General features: G+C 36.2%; 1 protein-coding gene across 1 annotated transcript; it reads right to left on the bottom strand.

Moving 5' to 3' along the window:
• Positions 1–3,774: 3,774 nt before the first annotated feature.
• Dnai2 (dynein, axonemal, intermediate chain 2) lies at positions 3,775–16,217 on the bottom strand. The gene is made up of 8 exons (XM_081975090.1): positions 15,401–16,217; positions 12,258–12,733; positions 10,539–10,800; positions 10,301–10,478; positions 7,528–7,739; positions 7,234–7,471; positions 6,160–6,370; positions 3,775–3,986 (listed from the first exon to the last, which is right to left on the bottom strand). Exons 1-8 carry the CDS (start codon positions 15,529–15,531, stop codon positions 3,886–3,888), a joined length of 1,809 nt encoding a protein of 602 aa, XP_081831216.1. The 5' UTR covers positions 15,532–16,217; the 3' UTR covers positions 3,775–3,885.
• Between the last annotated feature and the right edge of the window lie 271 nt (positions 16,218–16,488).

Here is a 16,488-nt window from a genome sequence, read left to right on the forward strand (position 1 = left end):
AATGGAAGTGTTGCTCTTTAGATTTTTTACCAAGTTTTCTCTTTCCACACAATTTGAATGGCAGTCTCAGAATTTTCAATATTCTTCTCTGAGAAGAGTAGTAGCAGCACATTTTTTATACTGTTCACACAAGACGTGTTTTATAGCTTCTTGATCCATAATTTGACAATTAATACCTTCTAGGTAAATAGTGTTCTAGTATCACGTGACAACTTCCAGAAACGTCAAAACTGACAAACTTTGCCCAGTTTGGGTATGACACACAATAAGGGACAATTTTCTTGAAGTATTCGAGACAAGTTGTGGTTTTTACCTTCTCGATCATCATTTTGACAGCTGTCACGTGACTGTCTAATTAATAGTGTTGCAGTGTCACGTAATTGCTGTCACAGAAGTCAAAGTTTGCTCAAACAAAACATGAAGCTGCAAAAATCAAAGTTTAGTACATTTTTTTATACTGTTCGACACAAGACGTGTTTTCTAGCTTCTTGATCCATAATTTGACAGTTAATAGGTCATCCTACTAGGTAAATAGTGTTCTAGTATAACGTGACAACTGCCAGAAACATCAAAATTGACAAACTTTGCCTAGTTTGGACGTAAAACTTTAAAAATCACAATATGGAACATTTTTCTTGAATAATTCGAGACAAGTCGTGGTTTTTAGCTTCTCGATCATCATTTTGACAGCTGTTACGTGACTGTCTAATTAATAGTGTTGGAGTGTCACGTAATTGCTGTCACAGAAGTCAAAGTTTGCTCAAACAAAACATGAAGCTGCAAAAATCAAAGTTTAGTACATTTATTTATACTGTTTGATATAAGACATGTTTTCTGGCTTCTTGATCCATAATTTGACAGTTAATAGTGCACCTTCTGGGTAAATGGTGTTCTAGTATCACGTGACAACTGCCAGAAACGTCAAAACTGACGAACTTTGCCCAGTTTGGACGTAATGCTCTAAAAATCACAATATGGGACATTTTTCTTGAAGTATTCGAGACAAGTCGTGGTTTTTAGCTTCTCGATCATCATTTTGACAGCTGTTACGTGACTGTCTAATTAATAGTGTTGGAGTGTCACGTAATTGCTGTCACAGAAGTCAAAGTTTCCTCAAACAAAACATGAAGCTGCAAAAATCAAAGTTTAGTACATTTATTTATACTGTTTGATATAAGACATGTTTTCTGGCTTCTTGATCCATAATTTGACAGTTAATAGTGCACCTTCTGGGTAAATGGTGTTCTAGTATCACGTGACAACTGCCAGAAACGTCAAAACTGACGAACTTTGCCCAGTTTGGACGTAATGCTCTAAAAATCACAATATGGGACATTTTTCTTGAAGTATTCGAGACAAGTCGTGGTTTTTAGCTTCTCGATCATTATTGTGACAGCTGTCACGTGACTGTCTAATTAATAATGTTGCAGTGTCACGTAATTGCTGTCACAGAAGTCAAAGTTGGCTCAAACAAAACATGAAGCTGCAAAAATCAAAGTTTAGTACATTTTTTAATACTGTTCGACACAAGACGTGTTTTCTAGCTTCTTGATCCATAATTTGATAGTTAATAAGTCAACTTCTAGGTAAATAGTGTTCTAGTATCACGTGACAACTGCCAGAAACGTCAAAACTGACAAACTTTGCCCAGTTTGGGCATGACGCTCTAAAAATCACAATATGGAACAGTTTCCTTGAAGTACTCGAGACAAGTCATGGTTTTTAGCTTCTCGATCATTATTGTGACAGCTGTCACTTGACTGTCTAATTAATAGTGTTGCAGTGTCACGTAATTGCTGTCACAGAAGTCAAAGTTTGCTCAAACAAAACATGAAGCTGCAAAAATCAAAGTTTAGTACATTTTTTTATACTGTTCGACACAAGACGTGTTTTCTAGCTTCTTGATCCATAATTTGACAGTTAATAGGTCACTGTCTAAATAAATAGTGTTCTAGTATCACGTGACAACTGCCAGAAACGTCAAAACTGACAAACTTTGCTCAGTTTGGGTATGACGCTCTAAAAATCACAGTCTGGAACAGTTTTTTTTAAGTATTCAAAAGTCAGCTTCTCGGTCATTATTTTGACAGTTGTCACGTGACTGTCTAATTTAATAGTGTAGAACCCTATTTAACTAGCCAGTGCCCTATTAACTGTCAAATTATGGATAAGGAAGCTGTAAAACACATCTTGCTTCACACAGTATAAAAAATGTACTGTACTTTGATTTTTGCAACTTTATGTTTTAGTTGAGCAAACTTTAACGTCTGAAACAGCAATCACGTGATACTGGTACACTGTTTAATTAGACCGTCACGTGACAACTGTCAAAATAATAGCCAAGAAGCTAAACACCACGACTTGTCTCGAATTCTTCAATGAAACTGTCCCATACTGTGATTTTTAGAGCTTTATGCCCAAACTGAGCAATGTTTGTCAGTTTTGACGTTTCTGGCAGTTGTCACGTGATACTAGAACACTATTTGCCTAGACAGTGACCTATTAACTGTCAAATTATAGATCAATAAGCTATAAAACACGTCTTGTGTCGAACAGTATAAAAAAAGTTACTGAACTTTGTATTTTGCAGCTTCATGTTTTGGTTAAGCAAGTTTTGGCGACTGCGACAGCAATTACGTGATACTGGTACATTACTAAATTAGACAGTCTCGTGACAACTGTCAAAATAATGGCCAAGAAGCTAAAAACCACGACTTGTCTCGAATTCCTCAAAAAAACTGTCCCATACTGTGATTTTTAGAACTTTATGCCCAAACTGGGCAAAGTTTGTCAATTTTAATGTTTCTGGCAGTTGTCATGAGATACTAGAACACTATTTACCTAGATAGTGACTTATTAACTGTCAAATTATAGATCAAGAAGCTATAAAACACGTCTTGTGTCGAACAGTATAAAAAAATGTACTCAACTTTATTTTTTGCAACTTTATGTTTTAGTTGAGCAAACTTTAACGTCTGAAACAGCAATCACGTGATACTGGTACACTGTTTAATTAGACAGTCACGTGACAACGGTCAAAATAATGTCCAAGAATCTAAACACCACGACTTGTCTCGAATTCTTCAAGAAAACTGTTCCATACTGTGATTCTTAAGGCTTTATGCCCAAACTGGGCAATGTTTGTCAGTTTTGACGTTTCTGGCAGTTGTCACGTGATACTAGAACACTATTTACCTAAACAGGGACCTATAAACTGTCAAATTATAGATCAAGAAGCTATAAAACACTCATTGTTTTGAACAGTATAAAAAATGTACTGCATTTTGATTTTTACAGCTTCATGTTTTAGTTGAGCAAACTTTAACGTCTGAAACAGCAATCACGTGATACTGGTACACTGTTTAATTAGACAGTCACGTGACAACTGTCAAAATAATATCCAAGAAACTAAACACCACGACTTGTCTCGAATTCTTCAAGAAAACTGTTCCATACTGTGATTCTTAAGGCTTTATGCCCAAACTGGGCAATGTTTGTCAGTTTTGACGTTTCTGGCAGTTGTCACGTGATACTAGAACACTATTTTCCTAAACAGTGACCTATTAACTGTCAAATTATAGATCAAGAAGCTATAAAACACTCATTGTTTCAAACAGTATAAAAAATGTACTGCATTTTGATTTTTGCAGCTTCATGTTCTGGTTAAGCAAATTTTGACTTCTGTGACAGCAATTACGTGATACTGGTTCACTATTAATTAGACTGCGTATTTACTTTTAATTACTGCAAAAAAATCAATAGGAAGAAAGCTAATTATTATGTAAAATCACGTTATTATATTCTGTTATTAACAAATAATCATTTTAAAAATAAACAAATAACTACAATCAAACCTGCACTGGTGGCACTCTCTTCAATTATCAATCAATCCGTCGCAGTTTGAGCGTTTTGCATTTCGGTAGCGGAACCTTCCGTTTCTGTCATATTTTTTTCCGCTTCTTTAGCAGCTTCTGCAGCTTTCCTCTCTTTAAATTAAAACATTGACAAAGTGCCATCAGTCTATTTTCTGTTAGATTCAAACCAAATTTACAAATAATACACTAATTGATTGTCAAAGTTCTTGAAAAATAACCGGTTTTTTTGAGGAACTTTTAATAAAACTTGCTGTAAGTTGGTTACTAAGCAGTTTTTTTTTTCATGTTTTGAGGAAACGACCATGTCCGTCACAAGTAAAAGGTTCTTTAGGGTTTTTGTTCAAAAATTTCCAGAACTTTGTGCTTCAACGTTAAAATCAACAATTTTTTTTTATATAACTAGAGTCCGGATTTCTAATAATTTTGCTTTTTGTAAATAATAAAAACGACCAACCCTTTTACACAAAAACACGACATTTGACAGATTTAGTTTGTGCTTAATTTTGCTTTTTCCAAAACAGCCTAGAAGCTTCTAAAAGCTTTTAAAACACTCTAAAGGCTTCCGAATAATTTTCAGCTAGTCTAGAAGCTCTCGAAAATTTTCAAGGCAGTTTAGAAGCTTCCATAAGTTTTCAAATGCTTTAAAAGCAGTCTAAAACCTTCAATACTTTTTAAACTCTCCAAAAACCTTCCAAATGCTCCTAGAGTAGTCTAAACGATTTCAAAATACTACAGAAACTTCAAAATGCTTCTAAAGCAGTCTAGAAGCTCACAAAACCTTTCAAGATAGTCTAAAAGCTTCCGTATGCTTCTAGAGCAGTTTAACTGCTTCCAAAAGTTTCTAGAACCGTCTACAAAGTTTCAAATGCCTTAAAAGCAGTCCAGAGCCTTCAATGCTCTTTAAACTGTTCAAACACTTTCCAAATGCTCCTAAAGTAGTTTAAAAAGGTTTTAAAACACTACAGAAATTCCAAAATGCTTCTCAAGCAGTTGAAAGCCTTCCAAAAGCTTTTAGAACACTCTAAAGACTTCCAAATAATCTTCAGCTAGTCTAGAAGCTCTCAAAAAATTTCAAGGCAGTCTAAAAGCTTTTGTATGCTTCTAATGCAAAAGCTTCCATAAGTTTTCAAATGCTTTAACAGCAGTCTAAGACCTTCCATGCTTTTTACAACTCTCTAGAAACCTTCCAAATGCTCCTAGAGTAGTCTAAAAGATTTCAAAATTCTATAGAAACTCCAAAATGCTTCTAAAGCAGTCGAAAGCCTTCCAAAAGCTTTTAGAACAGTCTAGAAGCTCACAAAACCTTTCAAGATAGTCTGAAAGCTTCCGTATGCTTCTAGAGCAGTTTAACTGCTTCCAAAAGTTTCTAGAAACGTTTACAAAGTTTCCAGTCCAGTCCAGAACCTTCAATGCTCCTAAGAGAGTCTTAAAATATTTCAAAACACTACAGAAACTCCAAAATGCTTCTAAAGCAGTCGAAAGCGTTCCAAAAGCTTTTAGAACAGTCTAGAAGCTCACAAAACATTTCAATATAGTCTAAAAGCTTCCATAAGCTTCTAGAGCAGTTTAACAGCTTCCAAAAGTTTCTAGAAACGTTTACAAAGTTTCCAGTCCAGTCCAGAACCTTCAATGCTCCTAAGGGAGTCTTAAAATATTTCAAAACACTACAGAAACTCCAAAATGCTTCTAAAGCAGTCGAAAGCGTTCCAAAAGCTTTTAGAACAGTCTAGAAGCTCACAAAACATTTCAAGATAGTCTAAAAGCTTCCGTATTCAGAAACTCTAAAATGCGTCTCAAGCAGTCGGAAGCCTTTCAAAAACGGTCTAGAAGCTTCCAAAAGCTTTTAGAACAGTCTAGAAGATCCCTAATGCTCTTCAACTAGTCTAGAAGCTCCCAAAAAAATTCAAAACAGTATAAAGTTTCCAAAAAAATTCTACAACCGTCTAAGAGTTTCCAAATGCCTCTAAAGCATTAACTTCACCTTCAATATGATCTTTAAACCTTCCAAATGCTTCTCAAGTAGTTAAAAAAAATTGAAAGTTTTCAAAACAATCTAAAATCTTCTGTATGCTTCTAAAGCAGTTTAAAAGCTTCAAAAAATTTCTAGAAGTTGTACGCAAAAAAAGTAAAAAAATTCCATCTCTGCATGAGTTTTGGGCTTTTTTGAGAAAAATTATTTTATTTTTTTTTCACGATTTTACTGCTTTTTAATCCGGACTTTAATGATGACTATTTTTGTTATTGCCGTCATACGCTAAATAAATAAAACACAGACATCACTAACCTTTCTCTAACACTTCGTAAAAGTCGTTTTCCGCTTGCTTCACGATACTGTCAGCAAAAATTTGCTCGGACAAATCCGCCAAGTTCTCTTCAATCTGTTCGTCGTCAATGGTCTCTCCCCCTTGTTGGGGCTGTTTGCTTTTTTGCTTTAAGCGCAGCTCTCGGTTACGCGCTTCGAGGATTTTCTCTCTTCGACTTTCTCTCTCAAACATCTGTCAACATTTAATTCAATCGGTGGTGGTATTTTTCTAAATGGCAGCTTTTAGCTAAAATTATTGTTTGTAACCTTAAAAGTACAAATTTACGTACAATAATTGGCTGTCACGGGTTAAAATTCCCGTTATTATTAATACAGGCTTTACTAAACAAATTCAAGGTTTTTCACGCTTCTGCCTCTGATTTGTTTCAATATGGCGCTGTACGACTTTGCGCGACCTCTGAGGTAATTAAACCTCACCTAAAATTTCCTTAAAAAGGTACTAACATATGTATTAATACTTGTTCACCGGCATGTAGCACTTCTGGTAAAATGATCAGAAACCTCCTAAAAATTGTCAGAGGACTCTACAAGTGTATAAGAAAAATCGATTATAATGGCCAGACGCGCCTCCAAATATTATCGAAAACCCCCTTACACCTACCAAAAATCATAAAAAGGTGGGTCTTCTCTATGTTAAAAATTTGAGCTACTTACGTAGGTACTCTTTCTATACTTTTTTCGTTTTATGACACTTTAATTAATGTTTCCTGGTGTGGACACCATTTAGTATTCACAAACCATCTTTCCTTTCAATAATAATTGATAAACAAACAAAGAAAGAAAAATAATCACACTAAAACAGACAATACATCACAAGCGCTAAACGCGGTCCAACTGAAACGTGCCTCGTGACGTCACACGACACTTACACTGAAATTCGTCGTTTTGGTTTGCGTTTAAACTTCAATTGCTGATAAATTCGTTCGTAGAAATAGGAAAGAAGTTTTTCATATGTAATTAATCAGTTTAACAAAATAAACAAAGTGTGAAAATGAATGACTCGAGCAGAATATTACCATAAATGATCAAACTTACAGCAGTCAAAAGGGCTTTATCATTCTTATTGGACGAAGACAAGTTCTCGCTAAATTCCACCAGGTATGTGGTACCTTTTTGGTTACCAACAGCCACTAAACGTCCCATATCGTGGGTTCGGATGCGTCGCAGCTTCTCGTCGCACACCTTAACGCTCAGCGAGGCTTGTTTTTGATGTTGCAGCACGTCCCACACGTCCAAAACTCCGTCCGTTCTTGTGGTGAAAAACACCGACAATCTGCATCGACAATTAATGAATTTTGCGTTTTCAATGGTTTTATACATTCTGTAAACCTTGTAGGACTCCAAGCACCGTCAGTTAGCATAGCTCGATGATAGCCAGTCCAAATGATTTGACTCTCTCTGCAATCTTCCGACCAAATTTTCGCCGACCAATCACCGATTGTTAGGAAGTTTTTCACGAAAGCTGGATTTCTTTTCAAAGCTAGCACTGGTCCCATCTGTGCTTTGAATCTGGCGCTCATCTTCTCTATTGCCGTTTTTCCCTAACGATTATACTATTAGAGATGACAATATTTTCAGAAATTTAATTTTGGACAAAAAGCCGAAAAATAATTTAAGAAATTTTAAGAGAATTTAAGAAAATGCTGGAAAAATACACATCAATTTGCGAAAAAAAAAATGTTAGACTATTTTTTTTATAAAATGCCAAGTAGGTGTGCTTCTTGGAGGAACCACACTGTAAGTAGCCTTTACAGCTCCATGGAGCCCAATTTGACAGTTCTGACGTTAACGTACACTTTTATACTTTTCTTATGTCACGTGACAGCTGTCATAACTGTCAAAACCTGTTCACCAGTGACCTAAAACTATAAAACTACAAATAGTCGGAAATACTTGCTTATTTGACAAATTGCACTGTAAAAGTAGGCTTTTCACCTCCATGGAGCCAAATTTGACAGTTCTGACGTTAAAGAAGATTTTTTGACTTTTCTTACGTCACGTGATAGCGGTCATAACTGTCAAAGCCTGTTCACTAGTGACATGGAACTATAAAATTACAAATAGTTGCTTATTCGAGGAATTGCACTGTAAGTAGGTTTTACAGCTCCAGGGAGCCAAATTTGACAGTTCTGACGTTAAGGTATACTTTACCCTTGTCTTATGTCACGTGACAGCTGTCATAACTGTCAAAGCGCGTTTACCAGTGACCTAAAACTATAAAATTACAAATAGTTGCTTATTCGAGGAATTGCACTGTAAGTAGGTTTTACAGCTCCAGGGAGCCAAATTTTACAGTTCTGACGTTAACGTATACTTTTACACTTGTCTTATGTCACGTGACAGCTGTCATAACTGTCAAAGAGCGTTTACCAGTGACCTAAAACTATAAAATTACAAATAGTTGCTTGTTCGAGGAATTGCACTGTAAGTAGGCTTTACAGCTCCAGGGAGCCAAATTTGCCAGTTCTGACGCACTTTTATACTTGTTTTATGTCACGTGACAGCTGTCATAACTGTCAAAGCGCGTTTACCAGTGACCTAAAACTATAAAATTACAAATACTTGGTTATTTGAGAAATTGCATTGCAAGTACAACTCCATGGACACTATAAGTGGGCTTTACAGCTCCATGCAGCCAAATTTGACAGTTCTGACGTTAAAGAACATATTTTGACTTTTCTTACGTCACGTGATAGCGGTCATAACTGTCAAAGCCCGTTCCTCAGTGACATGGAACTATAAAATTACAAATAGTTGCTTATTCGAGAAATTGTACCAAAAGTTGTGTTTAAAGTTCCATGGAGCTAAATTTGACAGTTCTCACGTCAAGAAACACTTTTATACTTTTCTTACGTCACGTGACAGCTGTCATATAATTGTCGAAACTCGTTCGCCAGTGACCTGGAGCTATAAAATTACAAATAGTTGCTTATTTAACGCAATAAAGAATTATGCAGGTAATTTGGTTGGGATGTTAAGGAACACTTTAATACTTTTCTATCGTCACGTGACAGCTGTCATAACTGCCAAAACTCACTCACCAGTGACCTGAAAGTATAGAATGCTAAATAGATGTGTTTCTGTGAGGAATTGTGTTTACAGTTTCATGGTGAGTATGGATGTTAAGGATCACTTTGATACTTACGTCACTTAATGTCAAAACTGTCGAATTTTGCTCCATAGAACTATAAATACAATGTGCAGTGTGATTTATCCAAGTGGTAGAACTATTATTGGATTGGTAATTTCGCGTTACAGCTGCCTGATTTTTGACAACTGTCAGAGTGTCTGTTAATGTCAGAAATGTTAAATTTAACCCTATGAAAGTATAAATACAATTCACAATGGGATTTATCATAAGAAATACAGCTAATCTGCTTATTCCAGTTGTATGTTAAATGAGTTTTGATAGTTGACAGCTGTGAGGTGACGTAAGAAACATATCAAATTGTCACTGAGTCTCACAAATGTCAAATTTGGGGCTCTATTAAGATGAAAATACAAGGTACAACTGTTTTACATTTGATAGTTTCATCTCACTGCTGAATGAGTTTTAATATAACAAGTGTCACCTGACTACAAACCACGCTACGAAGTCATAAGTGTCAAATTTAACGTCTTAAAGTGTCAGTTAACGTCACAACTGCTAAATTTAACTCCACAATGCTACGAACAAATTGCGGCGGGATTCATTAAAAAGACGAGGCTGTTTGATATTTTACAGTTTCACGGTACTGTTTAATGTGTTTTGACAGCTGTCAGATGACTATAAGCCTGTCATTGAACGTCATAGCCAGTTCCGTTCGTCAAAGTGATTTAGGTACACGAATTAAGAGCTTTTTGAGATTTTCGACGTTGCCTCTACCAATGACTGAATCGAAGAGTTGTGGCTTTGGCAACGTTGATTCGGATATAATTTTCAAGCTTCTCCACGTGGAAAAGATGTTTTTCAGACTGAAAAGCTGGCATTTTGTAAAGATTTGGCGTTAGTTACTAAAACGCCAAGACCACCACTCAACATTTGTAAAAGAAAATTCTCGATAATTTACCGTTTTCCGTAAATTATTCGTGGAAAAAATTACCTTTGACCATCTCTACATACCTTTCGGTTACACGAAATCACAATTCCTTCCTCAGTACCCGTCATAAATCGAGTGGGAATGGTGCTTTCGTACTCCAAGCAAGAAGACCCCAATGCTCTTGCCATATCCTGGTTCTCATCCTTCTCATAGTCGAGCAGTAACGTTTCAGTAGGTTCACTAAGTTTCCGCACATCCCACCTGGTGCCACAATCATTAAATACATCTCATCCACTGGTTAAATCGTATTTTTATAGAAACCATTTAATTTGACCGTCACTAGATCCGCTAAAAAATTCCGCTCCACTTTTGGAATGTATCCACAATACTGAATTAACGGGATCTCTAAAACTGTTCTCAACTACGCTCAGTTCCACCGGTTCGTATCCTTTTCGTACGTCCCACACTGCTACTTGTCCGTTGCGCTGTCCGCTTACTAAAGAATGCGGATCTTTAGGGTTGTACTCCAGACAAACGCATGGATGTTCTGGTTTCAAGGTGATGAGTGGACGGTTTGGATTTTCTGGTTAAAAATAGAGAAGATAGACTCCAACTAATGTGAGTTTTTAGGTAAAGTTTACATGGAAATAGTCCCTTGTAGCGCAAATAACTAGAGTGCGGCAAAATTTACCCACCCAAGTTTTTCTGAGATATAAAAGTTCAGGGCAAAAAATTTTAGTTTATTTTATGAAAACTCTTAATAAAAACATGTAAAATTATTTATGAAAAACAACATCGAGTAAATGACTGCCACGACTAGCCAGACAATGACCAACTCTACTTTGCGCTTGTAACATAACTTTGCGCAATAATTCAAGTGGAATTTGAGTAATTTCTTCGCGAATGTTTGCCTTTAATGCTTCTATCGTCTGTGGGCTATTAATGTAGACTTTACTTTTCAAGTATCCCCATAGGAAAAAATCTCGTGCCGTCAAATCAGGGGAATGAGGCGGCCACTCAATATCTCCATTTTTTTATATCAGCTTGGTAGGAAAAACGTTTCTAAGATGAGCGATCGTTTCACGAGCTGTATGACATGTAGCGCCATTCTGCTGAAACCAGAAGTTTTGTAGGCCATGTTCTTCCAACTGTGGTTGTAGAAATTCACGTATCATTGTTCGATATCGATCTCCATTAACCGTAACTGCATCGCCCCTCTGGCATCTTCAAAAAATAAAGGTCCAATGATTCGATCTGAACATATTGCGCACCAAACAACGACCTATCGATCAAACTGCACGTTCTTTTGAATAAACCGATCATTTTGTCTGTTAACACGACCAGAAAGGCAAAAATTTGCCTCGTCGCTCATTATCAAATTTTGCCAAAAATTGGGTTCTGCTTCCGCCATGTTCATCACGATTTGTGCGTATTGCAAACGTCTTTGAATATCAATTGGCTGTAGTCTGAATACTGTTTGAATTTTGTATGGATACATATGCAAGTCTAAGTCCAAAATTCTTCTTAAAGTCTGCTCGGATAACCCTAATTGAGCCGCACGTCTTCTTGTGGAGGTTTTGGGTTCTGCGCGAACACCAGTCCGAACAAGCTCAATATTTTCATTTGAACGACCAGAACGAGGTCTTCCAGTATGCTTTACATCCCTTACTGTGCCACTTTCCAAAAATGCGTTTGCTAAATGTCTAATTGTTTGTCCGTGTGGAGCTCGGCGATTGCCGGGATGCGCTCTCCTAAAAGCGCGTTGAGTTAAAATTATTGAAGAAAAGTTTTGAAAATACAATTTGACAATTTCTGCGCGTTGTTCAGCCGAATACCGCTCCATAACAAAATTCTCTATCTTTCTACTTGATCTACTGATAGAAAACTTCACTTTTGACAGGTGTCAAGAAAATAACAAAACTATTTTGCCGCACCCTATATTTCAATTATCCCACTCAACCCTACACTCTGAACTTTAGAAAAAATAAGTTGCAATATAATAGAGCAATTAAAATTGATGAAAATTCGTTCATTACTTACCAACTTCCCAGATATAAGAGAACGTAGTCTCCTTAGGAACAACGCTCTGAAATTTCAGATTACAGTGCGTGATTGCCAATTTGCTTTGATTATCCGGTGACCAGGAAATCCAATTAACCGGCCTAGTAGGAGTGCTCTGGTCCTGATAAACGTTCACGGTTCTGGCCGAGCTGCGTTCCACCAGTGGAGTAGGTTCCACATCGGAAAAGTACTGCTGATAAATGTTGATAGCGTTGTTTTGCAATATCTGGTTTTCCATATTTTTAAACAACTGCATCATGGTATGGTAAAAGCCTTCGTCTTTTTCGATTTTCCGTCTGTAACGTTTGGTTTGCTCCTCATCGGCGGTGTTGACATCTTTCGGCCATCCGCCTTCCACGTGGTTCATTCCGCTCTGCGTGTATTCGGCTCGCATGGTGTTTAACGAGTGTTCGGCTTGGACTGGAGCGCATAGGGTGCCTCGATGCACTGGGTCTCTGTAGTTACACCAAAAAAAGATGTTACAAACAAAAATTAAACAGACAAATTGAGGTACTCTATGAAACAAATAAATAGCATCAGACAACAAAAATACAATCTTCTTCTTGGTGTGCGTTATACTCTAAAGATGTTGGTGATCACATTAGCTCATCTTTTTATCTGCTGCCTGAACCCCTCCTTCAATTATCAGTTGTTCTCATTACGTGTCCAAAGTAAACTTGCTTTTCTTTAACAGTTTTCATTAATTCCGCTTGTTTCTCCATACGGTTTAGTACCTCAATATAGCTTGACCAAGAAATTCTCCACATTTCGAAGACTTCCACTCATTTTTGTGTTGCTTTATCTATTCTGGTTTTGATTTCGACTGAATCACTCTTTCCAGTGTACTCCCGTTGATGGTTATTTCTATATTAGCATTCGAGTTTTTTTACTGATTACCATTATGTTAAATTTACTAAGATTGAGTTACATGTCGTTTTCTTCGCAGAGGGACATAATTCGAGCCATAAGAAGCTGCAATCCCTCTTCGCTGTTGCACATGACCACTGTATCATCCATTGATAATTACCACATCTCACAGAATGGGCTATTGTGGCAATCTAACTGGACTTAATGTTAGACTTTCCTTTCTGGCATGGAAATTGGTCAGTAATATTAATTATAGACTGTTATAAAACCTTTTGGAAACTTCTAGACTGTTTTGGAAGGCTTTCAACTTCTTTACAAGCATTTTGGAGTTTCTGTAGTATTTTAAATCTTTTTGGGCAGTTGAAGGTTTTGGTCTGCTTTAGAGGCATTTGAACTGTTGCTTTTAGACTGTTTTGAAATCTTTAAAGCTTCTAAGCTGTTTCAGGAGAATTTGGAAGGTTATTGGACAGCTTAAAGAGCATATTTATTCTCATATTATATCTGGACTGCTTTAGAGACATTTAGAAACTATTAGACGGTTCTAGAAATTGTTGTAATTTAAACTGCTTTAGAATCACACGACGGAAGCTTTTAGAGTGTTTTGAAATCTTTTGAAAGCATCTGTAGACTATGTTTCAGACTTCTGAAAGCATCTGTAGACTGTTTTCAGAATTTTCTTAAAACTTTTGGGAGCATCTAAGCTGTTTCAGGAACATTTAGAGGCTTCTAGACACTGTTTTGGAAGCTTTTAGAGATTCATAAGCTTTTGAAAAATCTTTTTAGACTACTTGAAGGTCATTGAACAGTTTAAAAAGCATATTGAAGATTATGGACTCCTTTAGAGGCATTTGGAAACTTTCAACTTTCAAACTGAGCTTCTTGACTAACTGAACAGCATTTGGAAGCCTTTAGACTGTTCTAAAAGATTTTGGAAGCTTCTAGACTGTTTTGGAAAGGTTTCAATTGCTTTAGAAGCATTTAGGAGTTTCTATAGTATTTTAAAAGCCTTCTAATACTTTTGGACAGTTCAAGAAGCATATTGAAGGTTTTGGACTTCTTTAGAGGAATTTGGAAATCTTAAACGGTTCTAAAAACTATTAAAAGCTTTTAAACTGCTCTAGACTCATATGGAAGCTTTTAGACTATTCTGAAAACCTTTAAATGCGTCTAAGCTGCTTCAGGAGCTTCTGGAAGCTTCTAGACCTTGTTTTGGAAGCTGTTTGGAAGAGTTTCTATAGTGTTTTGAAAGTTTTTGAAATCTTTTAGATTACTACAGAAGCATTTGTAAGATTATTGGAAGTTAGAAGAGCACACTGAAGGTTCTGGACTGCTGGAGAGATATTTGGAAAGCTTTTAGATTGTTTTGAAATTTTGTGAGAGCTTCTAGGCTAGCTGAAGTGCTTTTGGAAGCTTCTGGGCTGTTTCAGGAGCCTTTGGAAGCTTTGAGACATTGTCTTGAAAGTTTTAAGAGTGTTTTGGAAGCTTTTTAAATCTGTTTAGACTACTTTAGGAGCATTTGGAAGCTTCTAGGCACTGTTTGGAAAACTTTTGATTTTTTTTTAGACTACTTCAAGGGCATGTGGAAGGTTTTTGAACAGTTCAAATAGTATATTGAAGTAGTCTTTCATAAGTTAGAGAATCCCTATCTGTTTTTCTGCATGAGTTTCTTTACTAATTTTTGTGTCTTTAATAACAGTCTTTTTTGCTATACTTTCTGTTATTATCCTTGAGGTTGAGAGATTGTCTAGGTTTAATTCTCCTAGATTTTCTGTTGGCTCTGGCATGCTCTTTTCTGTTTACCTTTTGCATTCCAGTCAATTGTTGACCTGATACTCTGAATAATTGGTGGACACTGCCTGTGTTAAAGTGGTTTAGTACAAAAAAATCCACAAAAATATTCTTGTTCCTTGATAGAACCTAATCAATTTGCTTGCTCCAAAAGCCCACTTTCTTTGAGGAGGCTTTTTGAAAAAGGTGTTCATGTCTGGCTTCAACAGAATTTTTGTTGCAAAACATGTTTTTTAGCTGTTGTAGACAGGAAACATACAAGAAAGGCTAAGACAAATTAACTAGTGCATATAATTTGTTTAGAAGAAACATAATAATTTGAAACTGCATGGATAAATGTTTACATTATGTCCACTTACATGTTTTTTTTTTCTATATAGCTTTTATGAGAAATAAATTATTATTATTAATATAAATACTCTCCTAAATGTTAAAACTAATGACATTATTTAAAACAATCCACTTACTTTAAGATGTACTCCTTATAAAGCTTTTTGTTGGATGGGTAGTTATCAATTAGGTCAGGGCCTCTATCAGAAAACTGACACTGTCTCCCAAACTCACTCCTCTTCTTTTGGTAAGTGTAAGTTATATCCATGGCTTTGGTTTTTCAAAACTGAGTAGAGTATTTTTTTAAAGTTAATTACTGAAAACTAATCAAAACACAGACTTGACACTTGTGAATGTTTCATAAAGTTTGATCAATACTGTGGTGGTGTCTAGGTTTAGGTGTAATCAGGTAATTTTCTTTATTCAAACTTGATTTTATTTATTTTAGAGAATCTAAAAAGCACTGCTGAACACTCGACTGAGTTTTAGAGTGTTGCTGGCACAATAAGTTCTTGTAATCCTCCAGTTGTTGAATTCTTTTTTTCACTGAATTTGAATCAGAGTTTCTGTTAACTGAAGTGTTCCTAGAAGATTTTGAATCTGCAGTAGAGCTGGTTGACTTTATTGAGCATTTTGATGCAATCCCAGAAGGGCTCACATTACTGTTAAGTATATTTGGTGCATTTAGCAAGGATTCTTCCAGTTGTTTACATATCTGCCTGAATTTAGCCACCTCCTGTTCTGTCTCTTTGTATGACTGTATCAGTGATTCTGTAGTATCAGGGGATTTATCCATACTTTGTCTTCAAGTATTGTGTCAACTGAACTCACAGATGATAAACAGACTGTATAATTAATATGGAAATTTCAATGTTATTAGACACTTTCTCAATTTTTTTTTAATTTGTTTGCAAACATTCAGCTGTACTGTAAACAGTAAACAGTGTAAGTAACCATTAACCTAACTTTTCAAAAATTAGTTTTTGTTGCTGACATATAAACCACGTGACACTACCGGGTCAGTTGCTCACGAGGGTTTAATATGGTTTTGCTACCAGGCGGTCATGTGACTAAAAGCGCGCTGGCGTCTTTAAGCAAATGTCAACCAACGAGTAGAGGAGAAACATTTCTGTTTAGAGGAAAACAACTACAATCCGGGAGTTCGATTTTCAACTTGAAACGTATCGCACGTCTGTTTCGTGGGCGCCATTTTTGTCGCTAAGAA

This window comes from Ips typographus, linkage group LG3, assembly GCF_016097725.1.
Source record: "Ips typographus isolate SLU linkage group LG3, UJ_Ityp_2.0, whole genome shotgun sequence".
NCBI classification, from domain to species: Eukaryota; Metazoa; Arthropoda; class Insecta; order Coleoptera; family Curculionidae; genus Ips; species Ips typographus.